This window comes from Kogia breviceps, chromosome 11, assembly GCF_026419965.1.
Source record: "Kogia breviceps isolate mKogBre1 chromosome 11, mKogBre1 haplotype 1, whole genome shotgun sequence".
NCBI lineage: Eukaryota > Metazoa > Chordata > Mammalia > Artiodactyla > Physeteridae > Kogia > Kogia breviceps.
Window position 1 is genome coordinate 81,135,886 of NC_081320.1, and position 23,456 is coordinate 81,159,341.

Below are 23,456 nucleotides of genomic sequence, written 5' to 3' on the forward strand. Positions count from 1 at the left end.
ATTCATTTATTCCTTATACCTTGTACAGTTTATTGCCTACTTCTGATAGAATGTCAGCTCCTTATTAATCAGTTATTCAGTCATTCACTGTTACTCAGTGATGTATATGCACCAAGCAACTAATCCCTGGCGGAGTAGGCAATCAATAAATGTTACACGAATGAATGAACATTGTTGAGAATTTACCTCCACAAAAATTTTAACAGCCTTACATATATAGCACCAATGTACCCAAATTATCTCACTACCTAGATCCGATTTCTTTTTATTATATCTTTTCATTTATTTATTTATTTTGGCTGCATGGGGTCTTGGTTGCAGCATGCGGGATCTTCGTTGAGGCATGCAGGCTCTTCATTGCTGTGTGCAGGTTTTCTCTTTTCTAGTTGTGGCGCACAGGCTCCAGGGTGTGTGGGCTCTGTAGTTTGCAGCATGCAGGCTCTCTAATTGAGGCGCACAAGCGCAGTAGTTGTGCATGGGCTCAGTGGCCCCACAGCATATGGGAACCTAGTTTCCCGACGATGATCAAACTTGCATCCTCTGCATTGGAAGGTGGCTTCTTGACCACTGTACCACCAGGGAAGTCCCTAGATCCCATTTTTGACCCTCAAACATCCCTCTGCACTAACACTTCAAAAATCCCAAAGCTGAAGCCTCAACATCTACTTACATCAAAACATACTAATATATACTCTTCTATGCCCCCAAAGATTTTACTTTTAAAAATTAACCTCAAATATCGCCAGCTATTTGGTATTCTTGCCAAAAACATTTAAATGAGAACCTAATCATAAGGAAGCAATCTGACAAACCTGGACTGTAGGACATTCTGTAACACAGCTTAATTTATGTGCACTTACTTAAATACCAAAATCATGAAACACACACACAAGGGGGAATATTCTAGATTGACAAAGCAATGACAACCAAATGTAATATGTGATCCTTGATTTGATCATGAACAGAGGGTCAATTATTAAAAATAAAAAAACTAGGAAGAAAAATTAACATCAATAAAGACACCACCACATACTCAAAACTTTGTTGTCTGGATTAGGAGTGGAATACCCTGAAACTAGAAAAGGCTTTGTAACAAGTTTGTAATTTAACTCTGGATTTGTCTAAAACAAGAAACAGTAAGCAATTACTACCGTTCTCTAGGTAGAGCCAGGTGCAGGGGAAATCTGACCCAGGCCACAGGACACAGCCTGACCCATGGGCACGTGCACCCTCGTGACTGCCACCGCAACCTCGGGTGGTGGGAGCGCGGCCCTGCCAGGCGGGGCAAGAAACAACCACTAGCTCCTAACAAAGTTCTTGGTTCCTTCGCTTTGTTACAAATGCTAGATTATCCAAAAAGCCTTGAAAGCATTTACCTATTAATGCTAGTGGAGTTAAGATGATTTTTTAAAAACCTTCAAGCACAAGCCTGTGGCTGTGTTCCCCTACATATACCACAAGACAAGCACTGGGTAAAGATGAATATTTATTCACTTTACAAAGAGAATGGTATTAAATTGCCATAAACAGCTTCATTTATAGACAAATATAACTATACATTACACCAGTAGCTGACTCTAACTTTCCCAGGATGCTCTATATGGCTCCAGCGCTATTAGTTGAGCACAGAAATCTGTCTGCCACCGATATCAGAAGTCCCTCGGAGATAATGGTTTTATGTTTTACATATTCACAGGAGGGAAAAATAAACCCATCTCCCCAGCCCTTTCTTAGAGTTGAGCTTCCATCTGCATGTTCCCTAGAGAGCACTAAGCAAATACTGGCTCATTCTTTAAAACAAAACAAAAACAAAAAAAAATTACTGATAATTTGAAAAGGCTTTTGTAGCACACCAAAATACTTCTTTATACATACATAAAAAATCTTGAGTCAGATTTATTTTAAGGTAAACATACCCCAACACTGCCAAGAGTGGGTAATGAGAAGGAACACATTAAATTACGGAATTATAAAAATATTTTCTTTGGAAAAAAATTCCAACAAGGTTATCATTAATATCTAAAACCAAAGAGAAAAAATAAACAACTGTTCTTTGATCCATTAGTAATTTAAATAAAAATGAAAACCTCTTCAAAAGCAGCTGTAACTGAATCTTTTAAAAAGTTGCAGGTAATGAACACTTCTAAATCTATACACTGATGATTCATTACAGGCAACCTGCAGTCAAGAAAAATCCTTAATATGGCTAATGCTTTAGTTTTTTAATTATCATAATTTTTCTGTGTTTTAAAAAAATACTTCACATGACAGCTTAAAAAATAAGTGGTTGTTTTGGGGAAGCACTCCAAATATTCAATCTGACTCAAATCAGATTACCACAGTCAACAGAGAAGCTAGGGGTACCGGTGATTTTATTTTTAGTCACAATCATTTTTACTCCAGGTTTTAGTTTATCCCTTCATATTTTATAAAAATGTACCAAATTAAAATTTTTTCACTAGTGCTGCTTCATACCAGGATGTGATGAAAGATACCAACCTGAGATAAGAGCTGACTCCTTCACAAAAGTCCAGTTCTTGAACCCTTACATGGGAAATGTCTTTATCTTCGCTTATATCAATTCTTGGCATAACCAATCATACCGGGATATTACATTATAAAAATATACCATATATTGAACACTCATGTCAGTACACTGCAGAAAATGTATCTATTTGCTGTGTAAAGTTTATTAACATTTGAATGAAACTCTCTTATTTACAGAGTTAAGTCTGGGGTGCTCAAGACAGCAAAGTGGCATGGGAGCCACCATTAGGAATTTGGAAATGTGCAGCAGTCCTTGGCATCTATCACAGAGACAACCCTCCATAGGAGAACTCGGCAGCAGTGGGTAAGATGAGCCAGTTTACATAGTTCATCTGACTTTTCTTCTCTGTTCATTCTTCTTCACTTTCATTTTCAGGATCTAAATCAGAATCTCCATTTAATTCCTTTTCACTTGCCACATCTCTGTCCTCACCATTTTCTTCACCATCCTCTTCTTCCTCTTCATCAGCATCCTCATCTTTTTCACCTCCTTTCTCTTCCTCATCTTCATCCCAATTATCCTGATAGAAATATTAAGCAAGGAAAGCATGATTGAAGGCCTCATTCTTATAGAGTACAAAGATATAAGGCAGATTTATGTACCAGGAAACAAATTACTCACATCAGAATCCTTATCTGCTATTTCATCATCAGACTCCTCTTCAGAAGATTCTGTAAGGAAGGGGAAACAAGCTTTAATTTTGTGATCAAAGCAGAAGATATAGCCCAGAAAGCTAAACAGAATCAGATTCCTGAATTTATTTTTAGAAATATATTCAGCTATCATCCATCTAAGAAGGAACATTGTTTATACTCTTATTTGCATAAAAGTACATGTATTATATACTATTCCATCAAGATCTCATTGAGCAGGACAAAGTATCAAAACCCTAACAAAATCCTATCTAAAACACTAAGTCATTGTACATTAACTATACTTCAATTAAAAAATAATTTTTAAAAAAACTAAGCCGAGGATGTGGAGAAAAGGAACTCCTGTGCACTGCTGATGGGAATGTAAACTGGTTCAGCCACCATGGAAAACAGTATGAGACTCCTCAAGAAATTAAAAATACAATTACCATATGATCCACCAAGTCCACTTCTAAATATATACCAAAGGAAACGAAATCAGGATCTCAGATTTAATTGCACTCCCATGTTCGCTGCAGCATTATTTACCATAGTCAAGACAGGGAAACAACCCAAATGTCCATTGATGGAAGAATGGATAAAGAAAATGTGATACACACACACACACACACAAAATGGATTATTATTCAGCCATGCAATAGGAACTCCTGCCCTTTGCAACAACATGGATGGACCTTGAGGGCGTTGTGCTAAGTGAAATAAGTCAGGGGCTTCCCTGGTGGCGCAGTGGTTGAGAGCCCGCCTGCCGATGCAGGGGATACGGGTTCGTGCCCCGTTCCGGGAAGATCCCACATGCCACAGAGCGGCTGGGCCTGTGAGTCATGGCTGTTGAGCCTGCGCGCCCGGAGCCTGTGCTCCGCAACGGGAGAGGCCACAACAGTGAGAGGCCTGTGTAGCGCAAAAAAAAAAAAAAAGTCAGATAGAAAAAGGTAAATACTATATGATCTCACTCACATATAGCATCTATAAAAATGAGATTCAATGATACAGGGAACAGATTGGTGGTTGCCAGAGGTGTCAGATTGGGGTGGAGGAAATGGGTGAAGGTCAAAAGACACAAACGTCCAATTATAAGATAAGTCAGTCCTGGGTAGATAATGTACACCATGGTGACCACAGTTAGCAATACTGTAATGTTTATTTGAGAGCTGCTAAGAGAGTCAATCTTAAAAGCTCTCATCATAGGAACAAAAGATGTATAACCGTGTGGTGATGGATGTTAACTAAACATTGTGATGATCATTTCACAATATATACATATAGGATCATTATGGTGTACCCCCCCCCAAAACAAGCACAATGTTATATGTCAATTATATCTCAATAAAACCAGGAAAAAAAAAATCACAAAAAGTATAATTAATTAATTCAGCTATGCTTTTATGTTCTTCAGTTATATTTTATAGTTTTCTCTATAAAGGTTTTGTTTCATTTTTTTAGAGGTATTTCTAGGTACTTCATAGTTTTGGTTGCTGCTGTGAATGAGATCTTTTTTCCTAAGACATTACTAACTGGGACATTATGGACATACAATACATTATTGGGACATAATAATGCTACCAATTCCTTTTTGCTAGATCTTGGTATCCAGTAAACTTGCTTATCTGAATATTTCAATGGTGTGAACTAGATTATCAAATAATGAGATGTACAAAGATGGAATTTCATTGAATTATTTTTCTATATCTATTAAAATAATAGTGTTCAAGATAATCTGTTAACATGGTAATAACTACATTAACAGATTTCTTGATGCTAAATCATCTTACAATCTTTAAATAAATTCTACCTGGTAATGACGTATTATTTTACTTAAGTACTTCTGTAATCAATCTGCTACTTACGATATTTGAGGATGGCCTGAGATGTTATTTTCTTGACTATACTTGTCCGGTTTTGACTCATACAATGTCTAAACTGTTTGTACATGACAAAAATGACTTGTTCCTTAAAGACTGATAAAAGTCACTTAAAAAACCTGTGTCTGGTACCCTATGGTGAAAGGTTTTGATTAAATCAATTTAAAGCTATTAGCTTGTTCTAGGTTTCTATTTCTTTTTATTTTTAAGTCAATTTTGGTCATTAAAGTTTCCCAAGAAATTACCTATACCATCTAGGTTTTTTGTATTGGCATAGTTTGTTCATAGTGTTCCTCAAATCTCTTCCATACCTAATGCCCTTTTCTGTTTCTGTATTATATTTGTGCCTTTGCTTTTTTTTATTTGATCACATTTTTGCCAGTTTTGCCACAAGCTTGCCCGTTTTATTAGCGAAGGTGTGTGTCAAAGCACGACCTCACACTGATGTTTTTACAAAGTCACAGAACTGAGTCAATGCGAAAGACTAAATGTTTAGCCTATGCCCCAAGCTTTACCTTCTTCATACACCAACTTTGCCTTCTGTGCAGGACAAGTTGGTCCCTTTGTTTTTTCTGATGCTGTAACCTGAAAGATAATCAAGTGCTATTGTGAAGTAGAGTGTAAGCTGATCTCAAGTATCACAACCTTCCCCAACAGTAAACTCATCTTCAACCATTATAATGGATGACCTTAATACAATGTAGATCAAATACAGGGCAAAAGGCATATTCGTCAAATACAAGAAAGAATTACTCCGTAAAAGCTGAAAATACTTTTAAGGTAATCCAATTTCTTTCTGCGACAAAACGCTGTAGAAATACCGTGACTGGTTGTTCATAGCACCACAACCACTCTAACTGTATTAACAACTGACACATGACGGTGAGAACATCCGAGTTAAAGCTGACACAGGCACAACTAAGTCTACTTACTGTCAAATACATAACATTCCCTAGTCAAAGACTAGGTCCTGATTTACCAATTTGTTTGCTGAAACCGGGCGCTTTCAACATTCAGGTAAACAATCCTTATTCCTCTCTCCATTCCCATCACATTCAAAAGTTTAGCACAAAACAATATGATTTACTCACTTGCGTGATTAGAAGGATGAGCTTTCCGTGAAGGTGGGAGAGTTTCTGAAAAGTTTTTACTCTGCTTTCCATTAACTGGTACAGTGTCCCCAGCTGGGGTACCAGGTCAGGCAACTAAGGAACAACAGCAACAAAAAAATGATACTTTGATACTATTATAATAAAACACGGATAACAAATATATAAATCATGCTCAGATATGCCTGAGTATTCAGCCCCCAGCAAATGCTTGCACTTCCAGTGGCAGTGGCTGCTTGTCACACAGCCTAGCAACATCTCAAATTTTCAGAGGCCTTTACTGTCCTAACAGCAAAAAAATAATACATTTTAAAAAAAAATAATGATGCAAGGTCAGAAAGAGAAACTACAAGGAGAGACAAACTGCAGGGTGGGACTTCTTTGTGTCGATCATATTATTTCAGAGAAGATCAATATAAAGGAGACACTAACTAAACAGTAACCCCAAGCACATACCTCTGGGCTAAAAAAGAGGGCTTCACTCTGAAACATCCTCTCTGATGATATCACATTATCTACCTCCATTAGGTCCCAGCAGCTAGAGGAAGCTTTTCACAGCTCCCAGAGACCAGCAGGACAAAGTGACAGAATACAAAGCTGACCTTATGGTATTTCAAACATACTTCCTGTTAATTAACCCTCTTGAGTTATACTTCAGAAATTAAAGAAGGAAATTATGTTTTCTCCCTCCAGAGCTTCAGAAAAAGGGACCCCACTCTTTGCCCTTTAATTAACCTTTACTTGCCCTCCTATCTCTGACACTAGAGTAAATAAGAGTGTTTCATTCAAATGTTAAACTTTAAACAGTAAAAATGAGAGTGTACATTACTAAAGCCCCCATGCCTAGCACAGTCCTTGACTTAGACAAGGTACTTAAAGATAACTGATAAGGAAGGAAAAAAATGAAGGAAAGGAGGGGGAAAAGCACTTGTTTTCTGAGGAGAGAAAACTGTTTTAGGCTGGAGTCCACCCTGTACCATACTTCCAAGGTCTATTTTGTCCTGACCTAGAATGTTATACAACGACTACTCCAGTAGTTATAACTTAGGGGTTGATTCCAGAAGAGATTTCACTACAAGTCCTCTTAGGGCTCTTTTTGCTTCTAAGCAATTCAATGGGGTCACAAAATGAGTGTCGTCCTATGCTTGTGGTAATCTTTCCATGCCCATCACTACACCACTCAGACATTGCCCCCAATCCAACTCCCAAGATTTCTATAAGCAGGGAAACTCAATATGCATTCTTACTGTTTCCTACCTCTTCCCCGCATTTTAACATCCTGACAGAGATCTCCACAGACATACAAAGAATGAACTGCCGAACTCAAAACAGGTTAACCAATAGTTTTTCCTATCTCAAACTACTGAAGGAAAAGGATCCTGAGACAGAGAACAAGGGACAGTGATCAGGCAAGAATTGGGTGAAACTGTTAAGAAGGGAAGAGCTATAGTTTAAGGAGTAATTAAAACTTTTCAACTATTCACTAAAATCTTTCAAGAAAATCTATTGTAAGGTTCTAGATAACCAAATAAAAGAAGGAGTCAACTGCATAAACTATAATTAAATTGATGATGTGGCAATAACCCAGCTCATATTGTGACATATAAAACTGGTTTGGTTTTTTTTGGTGTTGCTTTATGATTTTATGCTCCTTCCCTTCCATCTGTAGAGGTAATCAAGAGCTGACAGTAGCCCCAGCAAAACGTCAGGTATTAAGATATTCTTTTCATTTTTATCACAAGGTAATATAGACATGTTAGCATAGATATAAACTTTAAAAAGCTACTAAGCTTTTAGAAGAGGATGGGAGGGCTTCCTTGGTGGTGCAGTGGTTGAGAGTCCACCTGCCGATGAAGGGGACGTGGGTTCGTGCCCTGGTCCGGGAAGATCCCACATGCCGCAGAGCGGCTAGGCCCGTGAGCCGTGACCACTGAGCCTGAGCGTCCAGAGCCTGTGCTCTGCAACAGGAGAGGCCCGCATACCACAAAAAAAAAAAAAAAAAAAAAAAAAAAAGAAGAGGATGGGAGAGATACATATAATGGAAAGATAATTTTGCTAAACAGGTATGTATATAAAAAAACACCTGAAGGCTAGTATGTAACTTTACTCCTTTCTGTATTTTTCAAGCTTCTCTACAGAATATATATTACTTTTAAAATCTGGGCCAAAAAAGGGCCAGTATAAAAGGTAACAATGATGACAACATGACATTGCATCTGGGGAAAAAACAAATTCTTTAAAAGCAGCAGCTGATGGTTAAAGGGTAGATGGAGAGAAAATGGTTTTGTTAAGCCATCAGTTGATAATCCTTATCAAAGCCAAACTGTTCAGCAACTACAGCTGAAAAGACTTACTGTGGATAAGTAGGATGCATGGATCGTTAACACGCATTTTAGCCACTGAACCATTATAACAGCACTGGAAAAAAAAAAACCAAATCAACTAATATTCACAAATTCAAAATTAAATACAACGGAGTTATAAAAAGCTAGAAAATGACTCAAATAAACCACTGTGAATATGACAGTCGTTCATTTTTTCACTGGGGCTATTTGAGGTCTGTGTAATATACTCACCTTTTGAGGAAGGGAGGGGGTAATAGGATGGACTACATAACAGGACAAAAATCCCTTCCTCTAAAATAATTCAATTCCAGATATAAAACCTATGCTTTACTTCATAATTATCTGATACCAAGGCAGTAAACTGGGCTCAGCTGACTTTTCATTTTATGCTCATATCTGAGCCCATCATCTACTCAACATCAGGTACAAACAGCAAATGATTTCCACACCAACATTAAAAGACAAATATAGACCAAAAATGTAAGCCAGGCTTAATTAATGTAATCTTTAGATTTCCTCTGTGAGCTCCAAAGGCTAATGAAGCCTATCACGAAAAAATATTTAGAGAAGAAAAACTATATTACAGACTCTGATAATACTATAGTACAAGCTGAGATCTTTGAGATATCAACACCCTATATAAATATTTAATCATCAAATTAGCAAAAAAGACCCACAAAATTTAGTTATATAAAATCTTTCCTTGTAGTGTCTTAAGCAACTACCAGAGGCTGAGCAAGTTCTACAAATGGCCAGTTTTACACATCGTGATTAGGTCTAAATTATTAAATAAGACTAATCCATTAAATGACCTCATATAATAAAGCTGAAAAACCTCAAATTTTCTGAAGGAAGGGAAAAACTATAACACAATCTGAGAAATAAGAATCATTCAATTTAAAATAAGTGCAGACAGCAATATCTGACACTTTGAGTTTTATTAGTTAGAATTTGAGGCTACCTACTATGTAATCTCATGCTGCCAGACACTGCTGTTTTTAAACAATCACATTTAAAATATTTATAAAATCAAAGCAATTTAAGTCGCCTAAACATCTTACCTATTAGGATGTCCTTGTAATCTCTTTGTAAGCTGAGGAGGAGAAAAACAGTATTAGCAACAGTACTTCAGAGGCAGCCAATCTCCATGAATTCCCATGATAACACATCCATAAGAACAAAGGAAAAGAACGATTGTATTAGGAAATCATTATTCTTAAATTTCCTAACTCCTAAACGTTCAACCAATTTAACATAACCTAGGAATACGTTCCCAAAATAAAAAGTTATCTGATAAAAACCTAGGCTAGGATTTATATGAATGAATGTCCAGAACAGACACAAAGACAGAAAATAGATTAGTGGTTGCCAGAAACTGGGGGGTAAGGACAAATGGGGAGTGACTAATGGGTACAGGATTTCTTTTTGATGTGGCAATTGCACAATCTGTAATATATTATAAAACACTGAACTGTACACCTTAAAGGTATGTAAATTATATCTCAATTTTTAAAGTACATAGAAAAAAAAACTAGGTTAGGCAAATTTTGTCTGAGTAGACCTAGTGATCATCTATCATCGACTCTAAATACCCTGCTTGCTTACATACTGCAAATCCATTTCTCTAAATACTGGATTTTGTCTTTGAGTCATAGGAGTCATAGCATTAGGACCTTAAAATGAGAAGCGTACTCAGTTACCTCTTGCAACAACGGAATGACAGCGTGCAGGGGCATCCTTAGTACAGTTCTCTTTATTAGGTTTAAGTTCTTAGTTTGAAGTACTTTCTGTGAGAAAAAAAAAAATGTAAATAAGCATACTCAGAAACTAAGGACACTACAGGGAATACTGTCACTAAAAATTATCTTAAAAACCAAGCAATACTGAACTGTAGCAAATAAAGGTTGGGACTAAATGGAGAATGTTGTATTATGTCTTATGGCTATCAGACAAGTACAGTCTTCAAGTAACAGGAGACATTTACTCCATTAAACAAGTTTCTGCTCCACAAATTCTAAATTCTTATAAGCTAATTTTTGATATAAAACAGAAAAGAACACCTCTCGACATTTAAATACAGGTATATACACCACTTTAGAGAAGTTCTCAAACCTTTGTTTTATGAAACATATCTTGCCATATCAACACAAGAGTGAGCAAAACACACTATAATCACACTTACAAGGAAACATACCTTTTAAATGTTTTTGATAAAATTTAAGCCAATCAAAAGATCATATAATGAGTGCTTGAGTCAAAAACTTTATGGGTGAAACGCAGTCTCCACCCCACGTTGTATGGATAGAAAAGGAGATAGAGCAGATTAGTCCAAATTCTGGCAGGCCTTTCTACTTCTCCAAACCCCACCCAGATGCTTCATCTATAGGAGAGGGTGGGAAATGAGTCCTTTCAGGTTTCAAAATCCAGATACCCTCCCTTCCTCTTTAATACTTTCAAATATTTATCTTTCAAAAGTGTTTACTACTAGAGGAACTTCCCTAATGGTTGGTGCATGCTATGTTTGGGCTGTTGTTGTTTTAAAGATCATGTTCAGGATATAAACAGCAGAGGTATTACAGGGCAAAAGCACGGAAAGTTCATTTTCAACCTACTTTAATGGTCTTAACATATCCTTTCAAAATTCCCTATGGGTTTTATTTGCTTGTAAAAATATCTTTACACCAAACCCTTCTTAAATCTATCAAGTACTATTTAAAAACTATCACATTGCGCTTCCCTGGTGGCGCAGTGGTTGGGAGTCCGCCTACCGATGTAGGGGATAGGGGTTCGTGCCCCGGTCCAGGAAGATCCCACATGCCGCGGAGCGGCTGGGCCCGTGAGCCGTGGCCGCTGAGCCTGTGCGTCCGGAGCCTGTGCTCCGCAACGGGAGAGGCCACAACAGTGAGAGGCCCGCGTACCGCAAAACAACCAAAAAAAAAATCAAAATAAAAATAAAAACTATCACTGACATAATTACAAAGTTTATTATGCAAAAGAAAGATTATGTATTTTTAAACATAATCACTGGGGAACTGATGGATGGACTGTCCTAATATTGTCATTTTCAAATAATCAGAACACAAGATTCAAAGCAAAATATGTTGAGAACTTAAACAATAATTCACAAGGTGTCTGATGATACTAAACATCCCTCAGCTCAAGTCTTTGTTATAAATCAGTTATCACAAAGTTCCAATGATGTGTACAAGTTACAGGGAACATTGTCTGAACTAGACTTTTTAAAAATGAAGTAGAGTTGCTTTACAGTGTTGTGTTAGTTTCTGCTGTACAAGGAAGTGAATCAGCTCTGTGTATGCATCTATCCCCTCCCTCTGGGACCTCCCTCCCACCCATCTAGGTCGTCACAGAGCACGGAGCTGAGCTCCCTGTGCTATACTGCAGGTTCCCACTAGCTATCAATTTTACACATGGTAGTGGGTATATGTCAATCCTAATCTCCCAATTCATCCCACTCCCCCTTCCCCCCATGTCCACACGTCCGTTTTCTATACCTGCATCTCTTTTTGTTAAGGTACTCAATTTTCATAGCATGTTCACCAAACTACCAGGCTTCACTGTCTTAAATGGCCAAGTAGAATAGTAGCACTTCAGGTCAAGGAATACAATCTTGAACTTGCTGCTGCACATTATTTATACCGAAAACTTGGTTAAGAAACATAATGTAGGGCTGAAGGTTTGAAAAATACGTGGTTTGTGAAGTCCTCTAGTGCTCTAAATGTAAAATGATCAGATAATTTGTTGTTTCCAAACTGGGACACTTCTGCGAATGAAAGGAGTCACTATTAGTAATTACACCAAGTTAAGAGGTGTAAACCAGAAGTGTCACAGGCAAATAATGGTATGTATGGCCTAGCTAGTTAGAAGTTATTCCAAACTGAAGAACAGAAAAATGTTAACAAGCTCTCAGATAATCCTTATGCTCACTAAAGACAGAGGTTCTATGATAACAGTTTTCAAATTAAAAATAAGCAAAAAAAAGTAAGTGATCCCAAACCAAGCAAAATGATAATGAATAGAGGAGTTAGCATTATTAACTTCTGCAAAGAGTATAAATCACAGCTACAAGTAGCAAGAAGATGATACTGAAGATGGGACTTTTTTTAACTTTACTGTATTATAACTGAAACATAACAGTGCACATTTAAAGTGTACTATTTGATCAGTTTGAAACAAACACTATAATAAACATTCTATCACCCTCAAGTCTCCTTGGACCCTTTACATTCTATCCTTCCCTTCCACCCCACCGTCCTCGGGCAACCACTGAACTACATGTTGATTTGCATTTTCTAGAATTTTTCTATAAATGAAATCAAACTGTATGTACTTTTTTGTCTGGCTTCTTTGTCACAGCGTAAGTTTGAGATTCATTCATGTTGTTGATGAAGCAATATACATTCTTTACATTGCTAGATAACAATTTATCCCTTCATGTGTTCAGGGTTCTTTCCAGTTTGGGGCTATTAAAAATAAGGCTGCCATGACCATTCGTGTACAAGTCTTAGGATGAACACTTGTTTTCAATTATCTTGGTAAACACCTAAGAGTAGAATGGCAGGATCTTATGGTAGATGTGTCCTTCACTTTTAAGAAATGGCCAAACGGTTCTCCAAAGTAGGCGCACCATTTTACATTCCCCCCAGCAAGATATGAGATTTCCAGTTACTCCACATCCTCCCCAATAGATGGTACTGTCTTGTAAATTTTAATCACTCTATAATGGGTATGTAGTGTTATGTCACTGTGGTTTTAATATGCCTTTGTGATGATTAATGATGTATAATACCTTTACATGCACTCACTGGCCACTGGAATTCTTTTATGAAATATGTGTTCACGCATTTACCAATTTTTTTTTAACCAATTGTTTTTTATTTGAGTTGAGTCTCACTATTGAGTTAGTTAAGAGTTCTTTACCAATTCTGGATATAAATCCTTTGATATATAAGTTGTTTTTTTTTTCCCCAGCCTATGGCCTGCCTTTTCATTCTCTTAACAGTGTCATTTCAAGAGAAAAGCTTTTAATTTTTATTAAATCCAAATGACCAATTTTTCCTTAAGTGTTTCATGCTTTTTGTGATGAACCTAAGAAGGCTTTTTCCATGCAAATCTGCATAACATTTTCTCCTATTTTCTTCTAGAAGTTTTGAGGGTTGGTTTATACATTTATGTCTGTGACCTATTTTGTGTAGACTTTTGTGTAAGATGTGAGGAAAGAGTTGAGATGCATTTTTTTCCATATAGATATTCAACTGATTCAACTACAACTGTTGAAAAGACTTGCTTTCCCAATTGACTCAACTTAGAAGTACCTTTACTGAAAACCAATTGCGTGTGGTCTATTTCTGGACTATTTTGGTTCCTTAATCTATATTTATGTTTTCACTAATACCAAACTATCTTGATTACTACAGCTTTTTCTTGAAATCAGGTAGGGTAAGTTCTCCAATTTTGCTCTTCATTTTATAATTACTTTGGTTATTTCACGTCCTTTGAATTTCTAAAAGATAGCTGCTGGAATTTAATTGGGAATGTATTGGATACATAGAATAATTTGGGGGGAATTGCTCATCTTAACAATATTGAATCTTCCAACCATGAACATAGGTCTTGGTTAATTTCTTCCAATTTTTGTAATTTTCAATGTAGAGGTAGAAACATCTTTTGTAGATTTATCCTAGGCATTTTTTTGGTACTACTGTAAATGGGTACTTTTATTTATTTTATTTTATTTTATTTATTTTTTTTTTTGTGGTACGTGGGCCTCTCACTGTTGTGGCCTCTCCCATTGTGCGGAGCACAGGCTCCGGACGTGCAGGCTCAGCAGCCATGGCTCACGGGCCCAGCATGGCTCACGGGCCCAGCCACTTGGCGGCACGTGAGATCCCCCTGGACTGGGGCACGAACTCACGTCCCCTGCATCGACAGACAGACTCTCAACCACTGCACCACCAGGGAAGCCCAAATGGGTACTTTTAAGAAATACTTAATTAAAATAAAACTTAAAAAATATTTTAAAGTATCTAATTCCTATGGGTGCCATGAACTACATAAATGACTAAGCATAACTTTTTTGCATAAGCTATAGACTATTTCTTTAGGTCAAACTGCCACTTTCCTAAAATGCCATACCTTAATGTCAAGTGTTCTACAGTAGGGATTTTTAACCTCACCTTTGGTCCTATGTTTCATACCTGACACTGCTCACTTTCTTCTTCTTTTTTTTTTTTTTTTTTTTTTTTTAAAATATTTATTTTGGCTGCACTGGGTCTTAGTTGCGGGATCTTTTGGTTGCGGCATGCGGACTCCTTCGTTGTAGCATGCACGTGGGATCTAGTTCCCTGACCAAGGATCGAATCCAGGTCCCCTGTATTGGGAGTGTGGAGTCTTACCCACTGGACCACCAGGGAAGTCCCCTTTCATTCCTATTTTTAATGATCTCCTACTATATTTCCCATATCCTCCCTCAGAAGGTACCTTTGGAAATGAGGAACACACTTTCCAGGGGAAAAAAAAATTTTGATTTTTTTTTTTTTTTTTTAACTTGCCTCTTTCTCTTTAGATTGCATGATATCCCAGGTAATACAGTATGGGAATACTCCTATAGTCTAGTTTTTCTTTCTTTCTTTTTTTTTTTTTTTTAAAGGTTACTGACTTCTACTTAAACAATACGACATAATCACCTCAAAATCCTTAATAATGAAAAGGTCTTACAAGTACAATTCTTTATAATTTAAGAAGTGCTTTCACAAACATCATTTCCTTTACTCTCCCAACAACTCTGTGACACCTGACAAAAGTACACACTGTCACATCTGAAGTGCCAGATTCTAATCTGATTCTCTTCAAGCTTCTAGATCCAATTACCACTGTACAGGAAATATGATGGACAAGAATTATATTAAATGATACCTGTTGGGTTAAATGACCCAGTAAAATGGATTTGCAGGAGGCAAAATCCAGAATGTGAAATCTCTTTAGAGCAAATAACCTAGCTTCCCCAAATTGCAAAAGACAGAAAAGGCAAATCCACCAAATAGTGTGGACTTCGTTGGGATCCAGTTTTGAAGAAAGAAAAGAAAAAAAACTTTACAAGACAATCAGCAAAAGATAAATACTAGCTGGATATTTGATGATTTTAAGGAATCAGTGTTCACCTTTTTAGGTGTGATAATGAATTGTGGTTATGTTTTTAAAAGGAATTGCTATTGTTACAGTTGAACAGGGATATATTTGTGGATGAAATAAATAACAGGTCTGAAATTTGCTTCACTATAACCTGGGTAGGGGGTGAGCAAACAGATAAAACAACAATAGATAGATTGGCTAGTGCTGATAATTTTTGAAACTGGGTGATGGGTTCATGGTGGCCCACTGTACTATTAAATGTTTTGAAATGTTTCTTAGAAACAAAACAATAACTGATTCACTTGTACTACTGAAGAAGTTTTCAAAGCACAGTTAAGTAAGCAATAATGGCAGATAAGTTATATTAAAAACACTGTCAATTGTTTTCTGTAGCTTATTTCTCACCAAATCCTCACCTAGGTTTCTATGCCATGTTAAACCAAAACCGACCTCTCAAAATACATACACTCACAAACTATTTTAAAAGTAATTTTAGGTTTTTAGATATGCCTGGTTTCCCCCCTCCTGTTTTGCAAAATCCCCTTAAACACAAATATAAGATATTCCCATTTAGATCAAAATACAAGTCAGAGGGACCTTATTCATAGGTTGCATATTAAAGTCACATCTATATTAAGTGGCACCATAATATCACTAAGAGTCACTAGGAATAAATGCACTTAGCAAATATAAACTGCTTTAATCTGATCAGGCAGTGCTTAAGTTCCAATTTTTTACACTTAAATTTTCTCTATAGACCACTTTCAAATTCTGGAATTTAAGAGGACCAAATTAAGCAACATCATACAAGCAGTCACCAACTTACAAACACAGAAATCGTAAGTGCCTCCCTTTTATATACCCCCAACCCTCTTGAATTTTTCCCCCAAACCTCCTATCCATTGCCAAGGTTCCACCTCACCGCCCCCTCTCACGGCCAGGGGGAAATAAGTTTCTGGAATCCAGAGTAAAAACTCGGGAACGCATTTTCCTACAGAAAAAAATATAAATTGTGATCTAGAATGCTGAGTATTATAATTCAGCTACACAATGTTTATAAAGGCTTTTGTGAACTAAAGCCTAAGAACCTATTAACAATTCAGAACAATATTTCTATGAGAAAATGCATTCCAGGTTCAAAATAATTTAATACAATCCCTTTGTAGGTTGGTGACTGTCTGTATAGTGCCACCAAGTGATATATATTTGACTAAACTCACAAAACATTAAATTCAAGACAGCTACATAACATGACTATTCACTCTGTAAATGTGCTGTCAATCACTTTCTAAGAAAAATTAACCATCTTAATTCATTTAAAAACTGCTACAATACTTACATTTAGCATTTCAAAATCATTACTTTCTAAACCCTGTGTGAGGAGAACTGGAAAACTGTTTGTCTGTGGAAGGGTGTCCTTTTCTTTCTTCGTATCTATATCCAGTGCTCCCAGGCGTTCTTCAATGCTAACCTACAGAACAGAAATGACCAGTTAATCTTATATGAGACAACACCTAAAGCAGTTTGGTTAAATTACTTTGTGCTTATGTCTCAGAAGACAAAAACCGCTGACTGATTCACACCTCAACACTGAAAAACACAAATATGCTCTTCTTCATTCCAATAAAATCTCATCACCATAAAGCCAATGTCGTAGACAAGTGTAATATCTGCAATCCAAGTTTCCAGACTCTAGTGAAAAAAAACAACAACTGAAAACCATGATTTGAAAATGTAATTCATAAAAATCCCTCTATATGAAGATTCAAAAAAGACAAGGATCTGGCAACTGATTACTAGAGCACAAGAAAAGACCTATAATCACAAAAGCTTCCCCTTCTGTAATTATCCCTTGCCATCAACCTCAGATCTTTTGCTAACAAATATTATCAAAAGAGCACAGGGCTTCAGTGGTGGCACAGTGGTTGAGAATCCACCTGCCGATTCAGGGGACACAGGTTCGTGCCCAGGTCCGGGAAGATCCCACATGCCACGGAGCGGCTGGGTCCATGAGCCATGGCCGCTGAGCCTGTGCGTCTGGAGCCTGTGCTCCGCAACGGGAGAGGCCACAACAGTGAGAGGCCCGTGTACCACAAAAAAAAAAAAAAAAAAGAGCATAAAGACAGTTATGTCCCCCCCAAAATTTATAAGATGTCTTCCTATTTTTCTCCGTTTGCTATACAAAAACTCACTTGTACATAACTAATCCCTTATGAAAGCAAATCTAACAACTACATTCTGCCAGCCCCTTGGTAGCTCAATCAAAATACGAACATTCTATTACTACCAAAGCAAACAGAGAGGCTTTGGTAAAGCCTCCTGTTTGGGTTATGTTTTATGAAAAACATTAAAAAGGTAGGAAAAAATTAAAGGGTAGGATCTAGGCCAAACTAGAGGAAGTTGGCACCTTATTTTTAAATCAGATATCATGTTATTGAGAAACAATTTTTAAGAACAGCAATGTTATTCCCTAACCCCCCACCCCCAATAAAGCAAGACATTTAAAATCAGGTAAAGAAATACTCTTTCTCTAATGATAAAACAGTTAAAATTCTAGATTATTTAGACAAGAGTGACAAGTGAATGGAAGACAAAAAAGTGGATTTTTCACAGACAAGTACAGTAATCACAAGAGGGTTTTAAGAGTTGAGAAAAAATGAAATTTGTAAGCACTTTAAGAGGTTATAATGACGATCACTTTTAAAGACTAACTAGCATTAAACCAACCAGGAATGCTCAGACAGCCAAGAGACAAGGCATCATTGGAACTCAGCAACATGCGAAACCCAGTGAAAATCATCACAGCAAGTCCTGGCTTAATCTACAGTTACCTTATCCAGCTAACAATGAACAAAATGGCCAGAAGAGCACCCTCTTTAGTTAGTAAGAGTTTTGTCCTCTCCATTTTCTAAAGTTTCAACTTTGGCTCCATCCAATATAATTCTTAGAATCTCCCAAGAAACCTTAAATTTCAAAATCAAAAATGGTCAGAATGAGTGTATTACCTCATTTTCCCCTAATTTCCTCTTGCTCTCTATTTCCTCAGTCTGCGGAGGAGCAGGCTTGATAGCTGCATGATGACCAGGTATCCCAGGCACCAGAACTTTTGCTTCAGAATTCATCACTGGTGTTCTCACCTGTTAAACAGGAATAGTAGGGGTGTGACAAAGGAAACTGTCTTACTCCTTGCAAGATTTATCCCCAATGAGAAAACTAAAAGCTTTTAAAAGGTTTTCCTACTGAAAAACTTAATGTAACTAACTCAATAGGATATGAATTAAAGATATATTTTAATTGAATACTGGCATTTAAGTATAATCTGAACATTCATGGTTTTAAAGCCTGCAACATGTAAGAGTAAGAACCAAGAAAAACAAAATCTACAGATCACACAATGACACACTGACTTAAAAATTCAGGGGACAGGGGTTTGATCCCTGGTCCGGGAAGATCCCACATGCTGCAGAGAAACTAAGCCCATGTGCCACAACTACTGAGCCTGAGCTCTAGAGCCCACAAGCCACAATTAGTGAGCCCACGTGCCACAACTACTGAAGCCCGTGCTCCGCAACAAGGGAAGCCACCACAATGAGAAGCCCGCGCACCGCAACGAAGAGTAGCCCCTGCTCAACGCAACTAGAGGAAGCCCAGGCGCAGCAACGAAAATCCAAAGCAACCAAAAATAAATAAATAAACAATAATTTTTTAAAAGTTAAAGAGTGAAGCTGTACATTTTATGACTACCTCCAATAATTGATCTTTGCCAGAAATGCTCAGACAGCCAAGAGAAAGGTGTCATCTCTGAAACTCAGCCAGAAGCGAAACCATATGAATGTCATCATAGCATGTCTTGGCTTTCCTTTTTTTCATTAGACTGCCAAACGTACGATGTCTCCATGTAGATGCCACATTATATTCAAAATAAAGCATGACAGTAATGTTCTTATATCTGGTATTTAATTCCAGCCCCATCATGGATTTAGGTTTTATTCCACCCTGAAATACAGCATTCCTCTCAACAAGGTTTTGCCCCTTTAAGTATAGAAATTGATGAAATAATCTGATAAATTTGATATTGATCTTTACTCAGTGATCCTGCACTGGGGGTGGGGTGGAGGAGGAAGAATTAAATAAATCCAAGGTCTTCAACTTCTAGTCACCTATTCACTCATTCGTTCAACAAATCAAGAGCACAGAAATGAAAAAAGTTTTACAGTCTTAATATCTAAAACCTAATCCCACAAAATTTGTTAAGACAAGATCATAAAGAGGATATTATGAGTTTAAACATAGTATTACATAACAATTCAATTCACTCAAATATCTTTTTTCCTAACTTCTAATATGTAATGCACTCACCTTTGTTATAGCTGTTTCTACTTTGGGGGCCCAGCAGACTGAAATATCTCTTACTAAACACACATGAGGTTCTTTGGAATTTAAAGCCTGGGAATAGAATTTTAAAGAGGGAAAGGGGGTGGAAGGGGAAAAAAAAGTGTCAAACAAAGTAACTGGGAGTAAGAATAAAGTGAAAAAGAAATGTATTTTTATAAAAATACAAAAACGTATAGAAGGCTTCCACAGAAAACTCCTGGTCACTCAGACTGATCACCATTCAGATTGATGCCATATGAGGAAAACGGGTAAACTCTGAATATACCAGGCATGTTTACTTTTTTCTGTTATGTACTGCTCAAATCTTTTCACATACACAGTTTTAAAAGACTAACATTTAAAATGTAACAGATTTTAAAGAAAACATTATTAGCTCATCACCTTATAATCTATCCTAAAAAAGACTGGTCCTACCCTAAATTTCCTACTGCTATCCTTCCACAAGCTAGTCAAAGACAAGCAATGCTGATTAATAAAATGCTCTATGGTGAACCTGTATGTCCTGATATGGTATTAAACAGGAGGGGAAGTGAGATGCAGCAAAGTACATATATACCTGTAAGGCTTTAAAGTTATATAGGTAATTCTCTATACCCACCTAATCAGTATCTGGAAAGATACAAAGTACACAGGAAACAGGCTGCATCTGGAGAGTGAGGTTATGGGATCCAGTATGGTAAGGAGACGTATGTTTACAGTTTAACACTTCTCTCCCTTTTTTATCACACTGTAACCATGTATTACATTTTTTTAAAGAAGTATTTTTAAATAGACTCAACAAGAGATTGCTTGAGCAAGAGATATTCCTCTCATAGTCTCACCTATTGGACATGCTCATAATAACTCACCAGAAGTCTCCAAAGAAACTTCTGTAATCAAAAAACCGAAACCACTGCCCCACGCATTACATTTCCACTTAGAATATTCAATGTGTGCTATTACTAAGGGATCTCTTATTAAGATTTATCTTTTGGGTAACTGGACAAACTTCACCCATACCTGTGGCTACTGAGCACTTGAAATGTGGCTAGTCCAAACTGAGATGAGCTTGTAAGTGAAAAATATACACCAGATTTTAAAGACATAATACCAAATAAAGGAAGAAGGGGGGGTAACATATCTCAAATAATGTTTTATACTAAACATTAAAACGATATTTTGGATATACTGGGTTAAGTAAAATTACATAGTTGACCCTTGAATGATGCAGGGGTTAGGGGCGCCGACCCTCTGTGCAGTCAAAAATCCACTTACAACTTGTTCATAGTTATAACGTATCCATAGTTCCGCACCTGTGGATTCAACAACCTTGGATGGTGAAGTACTGTAGTATTTACTATTGGAAAAAATCCATGCATAAGTGGACCCACACAGTTCAAAACTGTGTTGTTCAAGGACCAACTATATACAGAGTTCTCACAAGTTAAAATAAACCATCCACTGAAAAGTCCTTCAGCTAAGGGGAAATATATGACATCTTCTTAAGTATTCCAATAAGCAGACCAATATATCATTTTAAAATCATTCTCTTCCACAGACATGTTGATGTTGCACTGCTTTACTCCAGAGGAGCAGCTACATACCACTCGCTCAATGGTGGGCTGAAACCAATTGCCATACACAAGCAACAGTGACATTTTGTCGGAGCAAAAACCAGCTGCTAGAATAGGGACGGGTTTTGGTGTTGACTTCTTGCCTTTCCCAGGCGTTGCTATCTGAATTGTACAGTTTGAAGTCAAAGGCTTTTTGCAGTATCTGGAAATGGAAAAAAATGAGATTAGAAAATGTGAAATAGCATCTCACACTAATTCTCTGAAGTTGGTGTCATGACATGTGACCCTCCCCTGGCCTCCACATCATCAGGAGTGACCAGTGTCCCCAGAGCACTAGTGTTCCTGTCAAGACTTCATCTATCCCCACCCTGCCAACGTTCAAGACCTCACCACCAAAACCTGCCTTGAGGCACACCTGCTCTTCTATCCCACTTTGTCAACCCTTACAAAAGGCCCCAAGCTCTCAAGTGCTCTCTCACCACCCTGAGCTTCAGCCCCAAATGGCTCTGTTCTTGCCCTACTCTAATCAGCCCCATCTCTAATTGCTTCACAGTTCCAGGAGCAAAATGTTCAGCAAAATATAAACAAACTTAGATCCTCAACTTCTTCTCTAAGAGCTCTCCTCACCTTGCTTGCCTCGGCAGCCCTCCCCACACCCTTAGTGCCAAGACCCTTGGCAATGATTCAAGTACGCTTCTTGTTCTTCACTAACACTTCAAGACAAGTAGTCTCTCCCTCCATCACCTCTAAAACCTACCAGCTACCAGCTTCATTCCCCTCCTGCTGTCATCCAATGGCCTCTGGGTCACTCGGCTTCTCTTAAAGATGTGAGTGGCTGTCACTCTGTCCAACAATTCCGCTGAGGAATTCCTTTCTTAGTGATTTCCATATACAGAATGCGGTCTGATGATCCTTCTGACACCCTGCCCTCTCAGCTCAGCCTTTGACCTCCAGCAACCTTGTCCTTCCCTGTACCTTAGCCACACACACTCCTCACACCACAGACTATGTACACACCCTCCATAATCCCAAATGTAAGCACCCCACTATCTTTCCAACTCACTCTTCCTGGTTTCCCAAGTCCACAACCATCTCTATCCAGGATTTTTGGCCTCTGCTTTGGCCTTTACCCTTCTGTGGTCTATTCTCTTCACATCAGATAGAACGACTTAAAACTTAATGTCTTAAAACTTAGGTCAAACCCCATCAATCCTCAGTTTAAAATCCTTCAACAGCTTACTACTGCCCAAGGAGAAATGCCCAAGCCCTTACCATGGGCCACCACTTTTGGGCCCTCAATTATACATTCCATGCATACATATGACTATATAAATAAAGGCCTCAAGTGCTACACATCAAAATGTTAACAGTTACCTCTAGGGAGTGGAACTCAATGGAGGGAAACTTGAGTTTTATAATCAATTGTCTGTGCATCCTGAATGTTTTCAAATTAGTGTATATTGCTTTCATAATCCCTCTACTAGAACTGTAAAAGGAAGGGTACCAACTGACAATAAAAAGTTGAAACCATTTTAAAGTTTAACATACTTATGCACATGACTGAGTCTCAGACCATGTTTATAGCACATGCAAGAGTTGGCAAACTTTTCTATAAAAGGCCAGATAGTAAGTATTTTCGTTTGGGGGGCGGGGTGGGGCACATATAGTCTCTACTGGATGTGGCCTGCAGGCCATAATTTACTGATCCCTGGTCTATGACTACTACACATCATATCAGCAACTCCCCTCTGTCCAACAAAACACAAGCATTCACTGATCCACAAATGTGTGACACTATCAAAGTTAGAAATTAAGGCTTCACCAAAGTTCACAAACAAAGCTTTC

The 23,456-nt window shown here is 37.6% G+C and overlaps 1 protein-coding gene and 2 non-coding genes across 4 annotated transcripts in view; all 3 read right to left on the reverse strand.

The window, feature by feature from the left end:
• Positions 1 to 1,469: 1,469 nt before the first annotated feature.
• The window catches only part of WDR43 (WD repeat domain 43), a 50,919-nt gene continuing 28,932 nt past the window's right edge, over positions 1,470 to 23,456 (reverse strand). For both annotated transcript variants that reach the window (XM_059078619.2, XM_067007878.1), the window contains 11 exons: positions 21,642 to 21,813; positions 20,023 to 20,109; positions 18,669 to 18,800; positions 17,003 to 17,134; positions 10,215 to 10,301; positions 9,576 to 9,607; positions 8,524 to 8,587; positions 6,152 to 6,265; positions 5,576 to 5,645; positions 3,170 to 3,219; positions 1,470 to 3,068 (listed from right to left, as the gene is read on the reverse strand). In XM_059078619.2, coding sequence (XP_058934602.1) covers positions 2,898 to 3,068; positions 3,170 to 3,219; positions 5,576 to 5,645; positions 6,152 to 6,265; positions 8,524 to 8,587; positions 9,576 to 9,607; positions 10,215 to 10,301; positions 17,003 to 17,134; positions 18,669 to 18,800; positions 20,023 to 20,109; positions 21,642 to 21,813 — 1,111 coding nt within the window. In that variant the 3' untranslated portion in view covers positions 1,470 to 2,897. The remainder of the gene's footprint in view (positions 3,069 to 3,169; positions 3,220 to 5,575; positions 5,646 to 6,151; positions 6,266 to 8,523; positions 8,588 to 9,575; positions 9,608 to 10,214; positions 10,302 to 17,002; positions 17,135 to 18,668; positions 18,801 to 20,022; positions 20,110 to 21,641; positions 21,814 to 23,456) is intronic.
• On the reverse strand, positions 18,396 to 18,471 carry LOC131766072 (small nucleolar RNA SNORD53/SNORD92). Its single transcript, XR_009338374.1, has one exon. It is a non-coding gene; the product is annotated as a small nucleolar RNA SNORD53/SNORD92 (small nucleolar RNA).
• LOC131766071 (small nucleolar RNA SNORD53/SNORD92) lies at positions 19,433 to 19,510 on the reverse strand. Its single transcript, XR_009338373.1, has one exon. It is a non-coding gene; the product is annotated as a small nucleolar RNA SNORD53/SNORD92 (small nucleolar RNA).